Below are 17,235 nucleotides of genomic sequence, written 5' to 3'. Positions count from 1 at the left end.
ATCCCCTACCCCCTTAGTGTCCATGAAGACCACACACTGTTGGCAATATTAATCACATATAACTGGAACTTGATCAATTTATTTGTTCTTTGCATCAGTCAGAATCTATGGATAAGAATTGAAAAATAAGTTTTACAAGGCTCAATCTAGACATTTTTCTGGGTTAAAACTTAACGTGGCAGATTTTGAGAAATTCCATTTAAAGTTATCTATTAATTACATCAGAACACCTGAGCAAAGATTAAGGACAGAGTTTTTCCTATTGATTTGAATGAGATGTTTCCTAAATTTTGAAATTAAAATTGGAAATCAAACTGTGAATTTCAAGGACTAAAGGTAAACTATGAATTGAAAAATCTTCCTAAGAAAATATAAGTTATGAAATATATTTATGTGGTAGTTAACTATGTTTGACGTCGACTGTTTTTGATAATTTTTCGTCGTAAACGTGTGACAATCTATAGATTGTCATAGGTACGTTGACTGAAATAAATTAGTCGGATGGCGTCATACATGTTTTGTGTGAAATCAGTTATATTATTCTGATATATTTAAATTCTTATGACAGTCATTTTCCTATTTTATATTTTTCTTTTAATGATGTTTTTCTTTTGTTATGCATAACTGTATTTGCACATATTCTTTATCAAAAACACAGCTTGTCATTTTATGTAATATCTGTAGTACCTAAAGGTAAATGGTAAAACCATAGGTACATTTGTTTTATATATGATTTATCAACACAATAGTTACTTGTTCAAGTTAGCAACAAACTACTCTGAAAAACAATTGTTTTAAACAAGTTTTAAAAGAGCACTGTTTTCTATTTTCTCTCTTTTAAATTTTTCTTGTCCATATCCAGTTCCTTGTACCAAAAAATGACAAAAAATTAAATCCTGTGAAAATAACTGCTCCAGGGTGGGGCCAAAACGGGTTAAAATGACTAAAATCCCTAAATTCTTCTTAAATTCAAAGATCTATGTGTTATGTGTAATCATCTACTTTTTATATATGGGAGGTTCTTGATGTTGAAGGGTCCTTTACACAAATTGTGAACCTGATCATGGCCCTGGGGTCTTAAGGTCATCTTTGAGCATTAGTTGTCCCATTATTAGTATGAGATTGTAGTTGGCCATTTTGAATTTTGAAATGACTTACCAGTAAACTTTCTTTGCAGCAATATCAGATATGATAATATTATATACTTCTTAGATTGAAGAGTTGACTTGATTACATCATTTAATTTAAGTTTCCAATATCTCATGACATTTTGGATATTTAAGCACACATTAAGACTTGACTGACATTGAGACACTACATGGTAGATGCATTGGGCTAAAATGTGTTATTGTAGCTTTATGTACTCATGTGACCATTCAAGTCTTAATGTGGGGCACTTGATAAAGCAAACAACAATTTATAAACACATGGTCAGTTAACTTGTTGCCGCTGATTTTCAAACTTGTTACATTTAACATGGTTCAGGATATACAGTCCCTGCATAAAATTCAGATTGGTCGAATGCTCATCAGGAGACTACAGTATATTAACAATAAAAGTACCAATAAATCTGGTATATAGTTTGTAGTATCTTGATATGAAAAAGGATGAATTTACAGACAATGTTTTGTACCAGAGTCTTTGACATTGTTAGATTTTATTTGTTGACAATTCAGTCACAATGAAATCAAATAATAAATCAATTAAGAGGTAATTATATATGTTTTATTTGATAGGAATTACAATGTGGTATGGTTTCACATTTTATCTCAAGCTTTTAAAAACTGGCTTAAAATGGTTGGTGTATTTTTTTAGGCTTTTTAATCAAGATTTTCTACTGTGCCTTCAAGCTAATTATTTAATTACTCTATGTACATTCAATGCTCTCAAGGCTTATTTCTTAATTTGAAAATAATCACATTTAATGAATCAAACTCGATCTGCATCATGAATTATCCTGGGGGTGCATTGTTTTAAGAGAGTAAAGATGGTGGAAGAGTAGTCTTTTTCCTTACACACATACATCTTATACATCTTACACACATACATCTTATACATCCTACACACATACATCTTATACATCTTACACACATACATCTTATACATCTTACACACATACATCTTATACATCTTACACACATACATCTTATACATCTTACACACATACATCTTATACATCTTACACACATACATCTTATACATCTTACACACATACATCTTATACATCTTACACATCTTACACACATACATCTTATACATCTTACACACATACATCTTATACATCTTACACACATACATCTTATACATCTTACACACATACTTATACTCTTACACACATCTTATACATCTTACACACATACATCATTCTTACACACATACATCTTATACATCTTACACACATACATCTTATACATCTTACACACATACATCTTATACATCACACACATCTTATACATCTTACACACATACATCTTATACATCTTACACACATACATCTTATACATCTTACACACATACATCTTATACATCTTACACACATACATCTTATACATCTTACACACATACATCTTATACATCTTACACACAATACATCTTATACATCTTACTACACACATACATCTTATACATCTTACACACATACATCTTATACATCTTACACACATACATCTTATACATCTTACACACATACATCTTATACATCTTACACACATACATCTTATACATCTTACACACATACATCTTATACATCTTACACACATACATCTTATACACACATACATCTTATACATCTTACACACATACATCTTATACATCTTACACACATACATCTTGTACATCTTACACACATACATCTTATACATCTTACACACATACATCTAATTCACAAATGGCTGTGGTACAATTTGTGCGATGAGTTGTTGAGTAACGTATAGAACACCAGGCCCCAAGATCATGAAGCAGTCTTTGGTCTAAAGCAGTCTTAGGTTTAGACTTAAAGAGACAATTCATTCAGGTTAATTCTTTTACATAACCAAGAAGCAAACTATGGCATAAATGTATTGTTCTACATTTCTTATGAAACATATAACATAAAATATTGACAAATTCCACGTCAGTGTTTAGTATTTTAATTGATACCCTTTTAATTACAAATTGTTGATCAATATGATTAAGCAGGTACAATATGTACGCAGTATTCATACCCGAGCCAAAGTCACGCATGTTAAACAAATGAACTACATAACCACTGAGGAGGTGATAAAATGATTTTGAGGCAAGATAATTCACCTAATAAGGTAAACACACTTCTGCCAGAGCGATTTGAGCAGTTCTAGACAAAAGTTGCATTACTCAACGAGTAAGGGACAGGGTTCGGTATACAAGATGTTCGACCACAATGTGTAATGGCGGACAGCGAGCGAGTTTGAACATTTCGTACGCATTTCACCACCATGGGCTTTTCTGGCATATCACAGTAAAACCGACTATTCTAATTTTGATTAGAACTGGGTTTTTTTTTTGGATATATGTACAAATTTTAATGTTCTCTTAGTTGTCCCTTTAAAAATTTTCAGATAATATTTTAAAGTTATGCCATCTTTGATTGGCTATTGAGCAAAACCATAAAAATCTTAAAGATTGTTTCTTGTTCCTGGAGCAATATTGACAGAGCATGGCTAATCAGCCATAAAGTATTCAGGTGAATTGGGCAGAAATGTCTTCGAAGCTACCATTAGGATTATGAGGGACTCGAGTAATGGACTGAAAGGCCTGTCTTAAATTAATACTGTATAAGATTTAGACCTCCAAAAACAGTATGTTGCACTGTCTTGCCAGAATCCTAGATGGATGACAAAGTGCCAAAGTTACCATCTTGAAATCATCTTTCAAGCTTTTTCTTTTCAAATGATGCCAAGTTTGCATTTTCAGGTGACTGTTAAGGTCATTGGACCTCTTGTTATATAGAGATATAATGTTCAAACAAGTTACTAAGTCCAATAAATGGTTGTTTAGGCAAATTGACTGATAATTCCTTGAATTATTCTCTAGACATTTTATAGCAATACTACAGTACACTGCACATACACTTAGGACTTGTACTTGTATACATTTAATATGTAGTTTTGTTTGAGGCCATCACCCAGGGATTGCAGGTTAATAATGTCGACTGTTTCAATTGTCAAGGATACTTACAGAGAAATGATCTCATTAAAGGAAAACAAGTTTTTTTTTGTTATTTAATGCTTGTAGACAGTGTATGTTGAGTAATAATCATAACATGTATGAAAATATTTTGTTTTGATGCAGACCTTAACAAAATGACTAAAATTGAAACAATATAGTCACTGAAGGATACTGTATGACACAAGATTTAGTTACAAATGACTTGGATTGGGATCTACTATAAGACTGTAACCACTCTCTGTTATAGGTCATTACTTTTGGGAGGTAGTATAGGCACAGCCACAGCCTTCCACTTCAGGGGACAACAGGTAATATTGGTGTGGCAAAGTGAAATGTTTACATCAAGGTTTCTTTAGGCAGATTAAGGTTAAATGATTGTCGTTAAATTTATTACATATTTAATTTTTAAAGATTCAGTATTTCTCTCTTATTCAATTGCATTTTTTTGGTTGAAGTCATTTAACTGATTATTCATTTTATGAAGGTATTTGCTGCAACCAAATCAGACTTTAAGAGTTCAACATGGATGACAGATCCCATCACCGATATTGTTACATTGGAGGAGGTAAGTTATCCATCCATAGTTGTTGTAACATTTGGGATGAGTGACCATGTGTCCAATCACAAGTCTTGTAACATGAGGGGAGGTGAAGGGTCCATCTTATCACAGATATTGTATCATTTGAGATAAGTGATCATGTGTCCAATCACAACTCTTTTTACATGAGGGTAGGTGAATGATCCGTCTTATCACAGATGTTGTAACATTTAGGATGAGTGATCATGCACCCAATCACAAGTCTTGTTACAACACGAGGGTAGGTGAATGGGTATGTCTTATCACAGATGTTGGAACATTTGAGATGAGTGACCAATCATCCAATCACAAGTCTTGTTACACGAGGGTAGGTAAATGGTATATTTCTTATCACAAATGTTGTAACATTTGAGATGAGTGACCATGCATCCAATCACAAGTCTTGTTACATAAGAGGAGGTGAAAGGTCAACACATTTAGACCTATATAAAGACCACTTGGCTATATAAATACCACTTCTGCTTTGTCCCTTCTATAATATTGAATGACAGGGTTAATGGTATTGAAAACTGAAAACTGAAATGTTATGCACTCGTGACAAAAAATAAAGTATATTTCTGTTTAAAAAAATGATATCTTCTCCACTAACAACGAAGACAAGTAATTTGAATTTGCCATAATCTGTTAGTTAATGGAAATCTGTGTGTCTGCTATGCACTAATAATGATCCCCTGCTCAGCTGACATTGTTGACCTGTCCAATCAGATGTAAAAACAAAACGCTGTGTATTTTGATATTGCTAATGGCTTCTACTGCTGCCTATATCTTAATAGGATCTTCTATTTGTATAATTGTACAGAATTCTTCCTCAATGAGAACCAAGATGGAGACGATGATAATGAGGATACAGGTAAGAGGTTTTAACGAGATAATGGGCATATACAGGTAGGTAGATCAGAAAGCTTTTATAATAATATTGATACTTATAGCCCATGTTTCATGTAAAACATTTTTTATGACTCATCACATACTGGTAGATTTTTTTTTTTCTTTCAGAACTTCTAATGGTTTTCATTTATTCTATACATAAAGCTTTATAATATCAGTTAGAATGTTTGGCTTTGTGAAAGTGTGTAAACTGTACCTCCAAAGTACCTTGACCTTATACAAAACCACTGTTACAAAGAAAAAATTACATATTTACATATTGGTATCATAATTTCTGAGAAAACAGTGATAGGCTCATTTTACAGTTCTGGTCACAACTCTCCTTGCAATAATTTAAGTTCCAATTAATCCATCAAAAAATTCGAAAGCTTAATATTGTGCTTTTAAGTCTGATGGTCAAAGGTCAAAGTCACTACTTTTAAAGATACTTTCACTTATGGGAAAAATTTGTTTTGTTTGATATGTTATAGTTAAATATTTTCTTTTAAGGGAGAAATTTGTAAAGCTCTTGAAGATATTGATGGTGACAAAAAATTTCTGGTTGACAGATGGCAGCGGAAAGAAGTAAGAGATCTGTTGTTTTCTGGGTAATATTGTAGTGCAATCTATATATTTACTGTCATTAAGACATTTGGCCATATGTAACAACTAATTGGAGTGTTTTCAGTATATGTTAGTGACTATTTGCCAGCTAATTTGTCATATTTTGTTGATCTATTGGATGGATTGTATTTTTTTTTACTACATAGAGCAAAATTAATCAGAGATCATTGATAAAAAAGAAAAAATCAACAGATCACAGATAACACTTTTTCTTTGGTTTTCAACTACATTGCAAATAATATATATAGAAAAAAGTTTTTGGCAGAGGTGAAGCATTAGATATTTCTATCGGGCGTTGGCAGCAGCGTCAAAGGTTTTGCCTTTAGCTCTGGCCCCAGGATCATGAAAAAGTCTTAGACTTAAGTTTTTGCTTAGCCAATCAAAATTAAGTAACGTTTTATATAGTATGTCATCTGTGATTGGCTAAATCTAAACTTAAGATTGTTTAGGCTTAAGATTAATTCGTGATCTTGAGTTCTGGTTCTAACAGTTTATAGAGCTAGATAAATTTATTTTCTCTAAATCTGGTACTATAAACTGATATGTCACACTGTGAGAGGCACAGCTTGAGAGAAAGCTGTATACAAGAATGTGTTGTTTGTTTTATGTATTCAAACTGTTAATTCGTTTTTACTTATTGACTTACCTGTAGGGAGGCGGTGGTATCTCTTGTGTACTACAGGATGGATCAGTGTTTGAGAAAGCTGGGGTAAACATTTCTGTTGTTCATGGGAATCTCCCACCAGGCGCTGTCCAGCAAATGAGAGCAGAGAGGTAAGTATCACCAACACTGGTGGTGAGTGGGTGTTTCACAGGTCTATTGTCTTTGTTAGGGGTTGTCATTTAGTTTTACTAAGGAGAGGTTCAAAACGTGGGGGGTCAGTCATCGTTTTTCAACTGAATGGGATACATTATCCATTTTGAGCTTGGGGAAGGCTTAGAGGGTTATCCATTTTCAACTATATGGGGTCATCCATTTTCAGTTGTATGGGGTCATCCATTTTTAGTTGTATGGAGACATCCATTTTCAGCTATATTGGGGCGTACCATTTTCAACTGTATTAAACAGACACTCATCATTTGAACAATAATTGTGGTTTAATCGTGTACATTTATGTCTAATTAACACAAAAAAATAATATTAAATGATTTATTTTGCTTTTGGCGCATGCGCAATCAGTACTTGATTCCATATAAGACAAAGTGCCATGGAATAATTTTGGATACAATTAATTATTTTTAGTATTTTTATCTTGAATTAGAATAAGAAGCTCAAACTTTTCAGTGGTGGTATTGGTGTAAAGTAAGTAAGTTTTGTAACTAAAGAAAAATACTAATTCTCCTGCGTCTGTTTTTGATAGAGAAAAAATACCATTTGTCAGCCGTGGAGCATCTTTAACTAAGGAGTCTGAACATATGCATAAAGTTTGCCAATTCCACACTAAAAAGCCATAGCTATAAACGCAGTTTGGAAACAGCTATCTGGAGACGTTTTAAAACACAAATGGTCTACCATTATAAAGATATGCTTTTACAGACAATTCTAGGTTCTGCTTTATATAAGCATTGTTTTCATTGGTTCATAGGGTTACCATGTTGAATTTTAATTTGTGGTCAACTTTAGCATGTATAACTATGTTTCACCCAAACTTAAAACTTCCATTGTTACAGGGGAATATCCTAGAAAGAACTTTTTTTTTTGTTACATTTTCTACTGTTAGGTCCTAGAATGGACCTCTCTTTCATTCTTTGTTACACTTTCTACTGTTCTTTGTGACAGAGGGAAGGTCCTAGAAGGAACCTCTACCATTCTTTGTTACACTTTCCACTGTTCTTTGTTACAGAGGGAAGGTCCTAAATGGAACCTCTCTACATTCTTTGTTACACTTTCTACTGTTCTTTGTGACAGAGGGAAGGTCCTAAAGGAACCTCTCTACCATTCTTTGTTACACTTTCACTGTTCTTTGTTACAGAGGGAAGGTCCTAGAAGGAACCTCTCTACCATTCTTTGTTACACTTTCTACTGTTCTTTGTTACAGAGGGAAGGTCCTAGAAGGAACCTCTGTACCATTCTTTGTTACACTTTCTACTGTTCTTTGTTACAGAGGGAAGGTCCTAAATGGAACCTCTCTATCATTCTTTGTTACACTTTCTACTGTTCTTTGTTACAGAGGGGAAGGTCCTAGAACGAACCTCTCTACCATTCTTTGTTACACTTTCTACTGTTCTTTGTTACAGAGGGAAGGTCCTAGAAGGAACCTCTCTATCATTCTTTGTTACACTTTCTACTGTTCTTTGTTACAGAGGGAAGGTCCTAGAAGGAACCTCTCTACCATTCTTTGTTACAGAGGGAATGTCCTAGAAGGAACATCTCTTTTATTCTTTTTTACACTTTCTACTGTTCTTTGTTACAGAGGGAAGGTCCTAGAAGGAACCTCTCTATCATTCTTTGTTACACTTTCTACTGTTCTTTGTTACAGAGGGAAGGTCCTAGAAGGAACCTCTGTATACCATTCTTTGTTACACTTTCTACTGTTCTTTGTTACAGAGGGGAAGGTCCTAGAAGGAACCTCTCTACATTCTTTGTTACACTTTCCACTGTTCTTTGTTACAGAGGGAAGGTCCTAGAAGGAACCTCTCTACCATTCTTTGTTACACTTTCTACTGTTCTTTGTTACAGAGGGAAGGTCCTAGAAGGAACCTCTCTACCATTCTTTGTTACACTTTCTACTGTTCTTTGTTACAGAGGGAAGGTCCTAGAAGGAACCTCTCTATCATTCTTTGTTACACTTTCTACTGTTCTTTGTTACAGAGGGAAGGTCCTAGAAGGAACCTCTCTACCATTCTTTGTTACACTTTCTACTGTTCTTTGTTACAGAGGGAAGGTCCTAGAAGGAACACTTTCTACCATTCTTTGTTACACTTACTGGTCCTAGAAGAACCTCTGTATCATTCTTTGTTACACTTTCTACTGATCTTTGTTACAGAGGGAAGGTCCTAGAAGGAACCTCTCTATCATTCTTTGTTACACTTTCTACTGATCTTTGTTACAGAGGAAAGGTCCTAAAAGGAATCTCTCTACCACTCTTTGTTACACTTTCTACTGTTCTTTGTTACAGAGGGAAGGTCCTAGAAGGAACCTCTCTACCATTCTTTGTTACACTTTCTACTGTTCTTTGTGACAGAGGGAAGGTCCTAAAAGGAACCTCTCTACCATTCTTTGTTACACTTTCTACTGTTCTTTGTTACAGAGGGAAGGTCCTAGAAGGAACCTCTGTACCATTCTTTGTTACACTTTCTACTGTTCTTTGTTACAGAGGGAAGGTTCCAGAAGGAACCTCTCTACCATTCTTTGTTACACTTTCTACTGTTTCTTTGTTGCAGAGGGAAGGTCCTAGAAGGAACCTCTCTACCATTCTTTGTTACACTTTCTACTGTTCTTTGTTGCAGAGGGAAGGTCCTAGAAGGAACTCTCTACCACTCTTTGTTACACTTTCTACTTTTCTTTGTTGCAGAGGGAAGGTCCTAGAAGGAACCTCTCTACCATTCTTTGTTACACTTTCTACTGTTCTTTGTTACAGAGGGAAGGTTCTAGAAGGAACCTCTCTACCATTCTTTGTTACACTTTCTACTGTTCTTTGTTACAGAGGGAAGGTCCTAGAAGGAACCTCTCTACCATTCTTTGTTACACTTTCTACTGTTCTTTGTTACAGAGGGAAGGTCCTAGAGGAACAGTTCTTTGTTACAGAGGGAAGGTCCTAGAAGGAACCTCTCTATCATTCTTTGTTACACTTTCTACTGTTCTTTGTTACAGAGGGAAGGTCCTAGAAGGAACCTCTCTATCATTCTTTGTTACACTTTCTACTGTTCTTTGTTACAGAGGGAAGGTCCTAGAAGGAACCTCTCTGCCATTCTTTGTTACACTTTCTACTGTTCTTTGTTACAGAGGGAAGGTCCTAGAAGGAACCTCTCTACCATTCTTTGCAACAGGAATCAGTGCTGTTATACATCCAGTGAGTATGATGATCTGATGATGAGCCAGGTCAATGTAGTTTGTTTTACTTAACTGCATTATATGTAAAAGATCATCCAATAACCATACAAAAAGTGTCATGTGTCACACTTGTGTGCATTTTGAAGTTCCATAAATATATGGGGAATTTAATTGTTGGTCACTAAATTCCATAGTTATGGTTTATAAGGGTTCTGGAGACCAAACCAAAAATGAAAAATGGCCATTGTGGCCCATCAAAGGGGTCAAATTAAAAAACAAAAACATCTGAATTTACAACATGGAGTTAGAAATGCTGAACACAATTGCCAAAGTTGAAAATTCTGAGATTCACATAAATGGGTTTTTGCTAGACCTGATTTTAAAATTATGTTCTTCAGTTTTCACTCTTATGTTATCACTGTTCTAGCTTGCTATATTAAAATAATCCTTGGTTTTCTTTTTGTAGAAAAACCCAAATGTTCCGACAATCCATTTTAATTATCGTTACTTCGAGGTAACTGACGAGACAGGTAAAACTCAGTGGTGGTTTGGTGGTGGTACTGATCTGACGCCTTCCTACCTGGACAAACAGGTAAGTGCTACCTCATCAACAGGTATCTGAAGGTATACCACACTTAGGGACTACAAGTATATAACAGGTGATATACAATCGAATGGTTTTGTGGGTTTTATTAGTTTAACGTCATATTAACAGCGAGGGTCATGTGCCAATGACGTGTCAGGTTTGTTGGTGGCGGAAAGTCAGAGTACCTAGAGAAAAACCACTCATATGCTAACCACTTGGGGGGGGGGGGGGGGAAGAAGAAGAAGAAAAAAATCCATTTCCAATTTCATAATTTCATGTAATCTTTTAATGGATAAAAGAAAAAGTGTACAAATTAATTCTTTTGATAATCATGAGTAAATGGAAAATTTAATGAAATTGTAGACCCAAGCAAGTTTTGAAATTTCATTTTTTTTGTTTGAATTTTCATGAGTCTTTCTGCCAGTGCAGGTGAGTTGACATGTATGTAATTTCAATGATTTTGTTTGAATCATCCACAGGATGTTGTACACTTCCATAAAACATTGAAGACAGCCTGTGACAAACATAACAAAGACTACTATCCTAGATTTAAAAAATGGTGTGACGATTACTTCACTATCAAACATCGTGGTATGTATATCCATACAGCAGACTGTAAGTATGTATGACTACATGTTATTTACATACAGTCTTGGCTTTTAAAGATGCTCCACCGCTGACAAATGGTGTTTTTTCACTATCAAAAACAATAGCAGACGATTTAGTATTTTTCTTCAGTTACAAAAGTTACTTACTTAACACCATTACCACCATTGAAAAGTTAGAGCTTCTAATTTTACTTAAAGTTTAAAATATGAAAAATAATTAATTGCATCCCGAAAAAATTCCATGGCACTATATCCTATATGGAATGAAGAACTGATTGTGTATGCACCAAAGGCGAAATAAACTATTTCATATTGTATTTTGTGTTAATTAGGCATATATATACACAACTAAACACAATTGTTGTTCAAATGATGAATATCATTTATGCTCTGTCGGCAGTGGAGCATCTTTAATGATGTAGGGATTTAGGTTTAGTTATGCATTTAGTTGTACATGTATTTTACAACCCCTTAGAAATCAGGATGATATCTTGTACAAAGTTATTTGTACAACATTGTCAGCTGTTATTACATATGTGCAAGTAAAATGTTCAGATTGGAAGCACTCTTGTTATATACAAAATATGAATATACATATAGGTAGTCAAATCTGTCAAAATGACCATCAAAGAGACAAAGAAGATATTCTCAAAAATTGCCAGTTTAGGATCCAGGAAAGTGGTCTTTTATAAGCAGGTTGTTGTTCTACATAGGTTGTTGCTAAGACAGGTTTTACTGTATATGAATTGTCATAGTAATTGAATACACTACAGAAGTGTTATTGGTAATTCTGATATAAAATGTCTATCTCTATTTCAGGTGAAAAGAGGGGAGTTGGAGGAATTTTCTTTGATGACTTAGACAAAGGAACACAAGCCGATAATTTTAAGTTTGTAACGGTAAGTAACTGATACCGCTCTCTTCGTTACCTTGTATTCATTGATATTACCTAATTGAAGTTCTAATGGAAATTGTATAAGTTGGTTTTACAGTGATATGCCAGAAAAGCCCACTGTAATGAAATCTATGTGAAATGTTCAAACTCGCTTGCTGTCTGCCATTACACATTGTGGTCGGACGTCTTGTATGCCGAACCCTGGCCCTTGCCAGTGTAGTAAAGACATTTTTTCATAAGGAATATAGAGCAATACATTTATGTCATATTTTGCTTTGTGGTTATGTTACAGAATTAGTCTCATTGAATTGTCCCTTTAAGAAAAAGACCAAAAACCAAATGAAAAAAGTCACCAACGTAATACAGTCAAACCTGCTCTAACGACCGCCTGTTTATAATGACCGCCTGTTTATAACGACTACCTGTCTATAAAGACCGGTCTTTAGACTCCCCATTCGTTTTTGCTATATAATGATACTGTGTAGAACAACCACCTGTCTAATGTGGCTAACGGTCGGTCCTTTTAGTCCCATCAAAGTTGTCTAATGACAGGTTGCTGAGATCAACTTTTCGAGTACCGAGTACAATGTGTGCGTGCAGTAGCTTCCCTTTGACCTACATCCAGTATTTAACTCCCTTATTAAGCAAATGGCAGCCATTACTGAAGCCAAAGCTATGAACTGTTTATAAAGGACAGTATGGTTTATAACCTACGGTCGTAACTTTTGAGGTACAGATATGGTTGCCAACTTGAGGATGAAAGTTTTACAACCGTTTATGTATGTCTATCAAAGACTGAAATTATGTTTGGTCATGAATGCCATGTGCACGATAAGATTACTCGTAAAGCATGATTTTGAAGTCACAACTCGGATGACACGGTAGGCAGGATAAAACATACTGATTTATTTTATGTGTTTCATTATTCATTGTTAATCCACACAAATCACGGAAATATATTTACACAATTAGTTCTTAAATAATACATGGAAATAAATGTATAAATATCCAATAGCAGGTTTGTTTTGCATATATATAATTCTATTCTATTTTTCTGGCATGATAGCCACAACCTGTCTATAAGGGCAACCTGTCTATAGTGACCCCCTTCAGTGGTCGTTATAGACAGGTTTGACTCTACTTTGTTTTCTAAACTTATGCCTTGAATTAAAGTATATCCTTAAACAATTGAAATCAATAAGTGGCTATCACTTGGGATGGGGGGCCAATGGGATAGACTCCGAGGTGTTATATTGATAATTAAATTCCTTTCAGTTTCTTTTAGATTTTTTCCCATAATTGATGAACTTGGTGATAATTAAATATTATCACTTTAAGATATTTTTCACACCTGTAGTAATAACATAAGTGTGAAAGGAGGGATTTATAGGTATTACCTAGTGTGGTATGATCATTGGAGCTCTGATGGGGTTTCGCAGATCTCTGGGATTGGATCTGTTGAGGTTATGTACATAGATCTCAGTGGGGATTGATCTCCAGGGGATACACAGATCTATATTCTTTCATACCTACACGTGTAATACTGGCTGGTCTAGGGCAATTCACTCATGCCACCTGAGGCTGTATTGCATGGCTACCCATGCAATAAAGCTTTGTGGCATCATGGCGTCAACAAAATTTCTATTTCCTCGGTAAAATTTTAACTTTTTTTCACAAACTTGACTGGTTTTACTATAAAAGGTGCAAACACCAGAATTTTTGTTGAAAATATCACGGAATTTTTCATGTATGAAAATTTGACTTTCAGTCGTGGATTTCTTCGAATTTATCTAAAAATGGTGGGATATCATAGTTGTAAAATTGCAATAAAACGTTGATGTATAAAAGAAAAATACTCTTTTATAAGTTGATATGAAGGATAGGGATATTCTACCCTCGGGCATTTTACTACATTTTGTGACCCTCGTGTAGAATATCCATATCCTTCATATCCACATATGAAAGAGTCTTATAGTATTTGATATCCACTCTAGGGGTTACACAGATCTCCGTAATTGGATCTCTAGGGGTTACAGATATCTCTAGGATTGGATCGCTAGGGGTTACAGATATCTCAGAGGAATTGGATTGCTAGGGGTTACAGAGACAATCAGGGGGATCGGATCGCTAGGGGTTACAGAGATCACTTGGAATGGATCTCTAGGGGTTACACAGATCTTAGGGTTTTGATCTCTAGGGAATACACAGATCTATAGGATTTGATCTCTAGAGGTTACAGAGACAATCAGGGGGATCGGATCGCTAGGGGTTACAGAGTTCTCTTGGAATGGATCTCTAGTGGTTACACAGATCTTAGGGATTTGATCTCTAGGGAATACACAGATCTATAGGATTTGATCTCTAGGGGTTACACAGATCTCTGGAATTGGATCTCTAGGGGTTACAGATATCTCTAGGATTGGATCTTTAGGGGTTACACAGATCTCAGGGGGATTAGATATCTAGGTGTTACGTAGCTATCAAGGGGATTGGATCTCTAAACGTTACACAGATCTCAGTGGGGATTGGATCTCTATGGGTTACAGAGTTCTCCAGGATTGGATCTCTTTGGATTACAGAGATCATCAGGAACATGGGATCACTAGAGGTTACACAGATCTCAGGGATTTGATCTCTAGAGGTTACAGGTTACCAAAGATCTCGGATTTCTAGGGGTTACAGAGATATCTCGGGAATTTGATCTCTAAGAATTGCATAGCTCTAAGGGGGATCTCAAGGGGTTACAGAGATCTCACAAAGGTTAGATTTCTAGGGGTTACAGAGATATCAGGAAGAATGGATCTCTAGGGGTTACAGAGGTCATCAGGGGGGTTGGATCTCTAGTTTTTACAGGGATCATTGCAGAATTTGATATCTAGGGGCAGAGGGATTGGATCTCGTGGGGTTACAGAGATCTCAAGGGGTTACAGAGAACTCACAGGTGTTGGATCTCTAGGGGTTATAGATATCAGGAAGATTGGATCTCTAGGGGTTACATTTTTCTCAGGGGTATTGAATCTCCAGGGATTACAGAGATTATCTAGGGGCTAGATATCATCAGGAGATTGGATCTCAGGGGGTTACAGAGATATCAGGGGGATTGGATTTCAAGGGGTTACAGAGATGATCGGGTAATTGGATCTCTAGAAGTTACAGAGATCATTGCAGGATTGGATCTCTAGGAGCAGACGGATTGGATCTCTTTGGGTTACAGATATCATCAGGAAATTGGATCTCAAGGGGTTACAGAGGGGTTAGTGTTTGCAATGGTGTTAATTATATATGTTGTTCCTTTTGATTGTATTTAGTTTAAACATCAATGACTTTGTCATTGTGAATAAAAAAGAAAAAAGACATCTTTTTATGTGCTACATCCATTTATTACAGTAACTGAAATAAATTGCACAAACATGAAATAAAATGTAAGCATATCAATTTCTTGCATGTTTTTTACACAATAATGAGGCACAAGTGTATGAATTAGAAGTAAACAACAACCAAATTTAATTACAACATTAAAAAGCCACATAGATTAAAATAGTTATATATTTTTAGTGCGATCTCGCACTATTATTTTCCTTATCGGGTGTAGAGTCTGTGTACATCCGCTATGCGCAGATTCCATCTGCGCAGGCGATACCGGAAGTTGGTGTCTTATACCGTTTAATAGATTTCGCAGTGATTTTAGTGACACCAACCTTTCAAAAACATATACTAAGATATATTTGTCAGCAATAATCTACTATAAATTAAGAACAGTGACATTACACAGTGCTAAACGCATTTGTTTTGTGTAAACTTCAAGCAGCGTATCATACAAACTCTTGCATCGGTCACGATATTCTAAGCATCTGATTGACTTCGGAAACATCCGGAACAATACAATGCAAATCAAGTTTGAATAGTCAATAAAAGAAAGTAATGAAACTGATAAGGCACTAATTAATTTTCAAAAGTTATTATTTGATAAAGAATCCATCGATATATTATATATGAATATTTGTCTAATTAGGAATACCTTTAGAATAAAATGTTACTCATTTAACTTCTTATTTGATTTATTTTCTTCTAGTTGCTTCAACAAAAAAATACAAATCTGTTTCAGATTTGTTAAATCTACCAAATTCATTAGTAAAATCCTCTTCTTCAAAACACAATACTCTGAATAATAGCATTTCAGACATTTTTGATCCATTGTATTTATGTCTATGTGTCCTAGCTTTAGCTGCTCATATGAAGACCCCTGTATCCTCGTATTTCAACACTTTGACATCCTCGTAGTTGAAGATCGACCAGAGAATGTTGTCGGACTGTAGGCCCACAGCTACAGGGCTGTTAGTCCAGTCTACCAGCAGGGTTTTCAATAAACGTCCTTCTCCACTGACTAGCATGATGCTGTCATTGTTGAAGTCAGCTATGACTAGGTCCCCCTTGCTATCATAACTAAGAGACCACGGCTCGAATGGCGTTGGCTTCAGCAGAGAGTCCTCAGGAAGTTTCTTTGTTTTCCGACGGTAGTAAAACAGCAGATTGAGCTGGTTGTCCATTACTGCTACTCTTGGTTTCCCTTTGCCGTCGTCTTCTTCCCAGTCAAAATCGGCCACAGCGACGTTTCGTGTGATGCGACATTGCGTGATGCTGCGTGGAGTGACAACAATTCTCTCCCCTTCGCGGTCGATGGTTGCTGCGTGGGTTACTTTGCCCTGAAGGTTGTACAGCCTGATTTCCTTTGTCATCCCGATCAACACTTTGTTGTCAGTAGTACAGCAGAGACACCACGGCTCACGGCTACACTTGAACCGCACACGTGGCTCCTTGGCTAGCGTAGTGGTCAGCTCCCTGACTGAGTTGTCGTCACGGCTACACATCCATAAGTTG

The 17,235-nt window shown here is 35.5% G+C and overlaps 1 protein-coding gene across 2 annotated transcripts in view; it reads left to right on the top strand.

The window, feature by feature from the left end:
• The window catches only part of LOC138329904 (oxygen-dependent coproporphyrinogen-III oxidase-like), a 37,600-nt gene that overhangs the window by 7,465 nt on the left and 12,900 nt on the right, over positions 1-17,235 (top strand). For both annotated transcript variants that reach the window (XM_069277189.1, XM_069277197.1), the window contains exons 3-11: positions 4,433-4,493; positions 4,670-4,750; positions 5,583-5,633; positions 6,161-6,235; positions 6,927-7,048; positions 10,221-10,287; positions 10,735-10,860; positions 11,334-11,445; positions 12,282-12,361. In XM_069277189.1, the coding sequence (XP_069133290.1) occupies positions 4,433-4,493; positions 4,670-4,750; positions 5,583-5,633; positions 6,161-6,235; positions 6,927-7,048; positions 10,221-10,287; positions 10,735-10,860; positions 11,334-11,445; positions 12,282-12,361 (775 nt within the window). The remainder of the gene's footprint in view (positions 1-4,432; positions 4,494-4,669; positions 4,751-5,582; positions 5,634-6,160; positions 6,236-6,926; positions 7,049-10,220; positions 10,288-10,734; positions 10,861-11,333; positions 11,446-12,281; positions 12,362-17,235) is intronic.

Source organism: Argopecten irradians, chromosome 1, assembly GCF_041381155.1.
Source record: "Argopecten irradians isolate NY chromosome 1, Ai_NY, whole genome shotgun sequence".
Taxonomy (NCBI): Eukaryota; Metazoa; Mollusca; class Bivalvia; order Pectinida; family Pectinidae; genus Argopecten; species Argopecten irradians.
The sequence above is the reverse complement of the archived record's forward strand: the minus strand, read 5'-3'. Positions and strand labels throughout refer to the sequence as shown.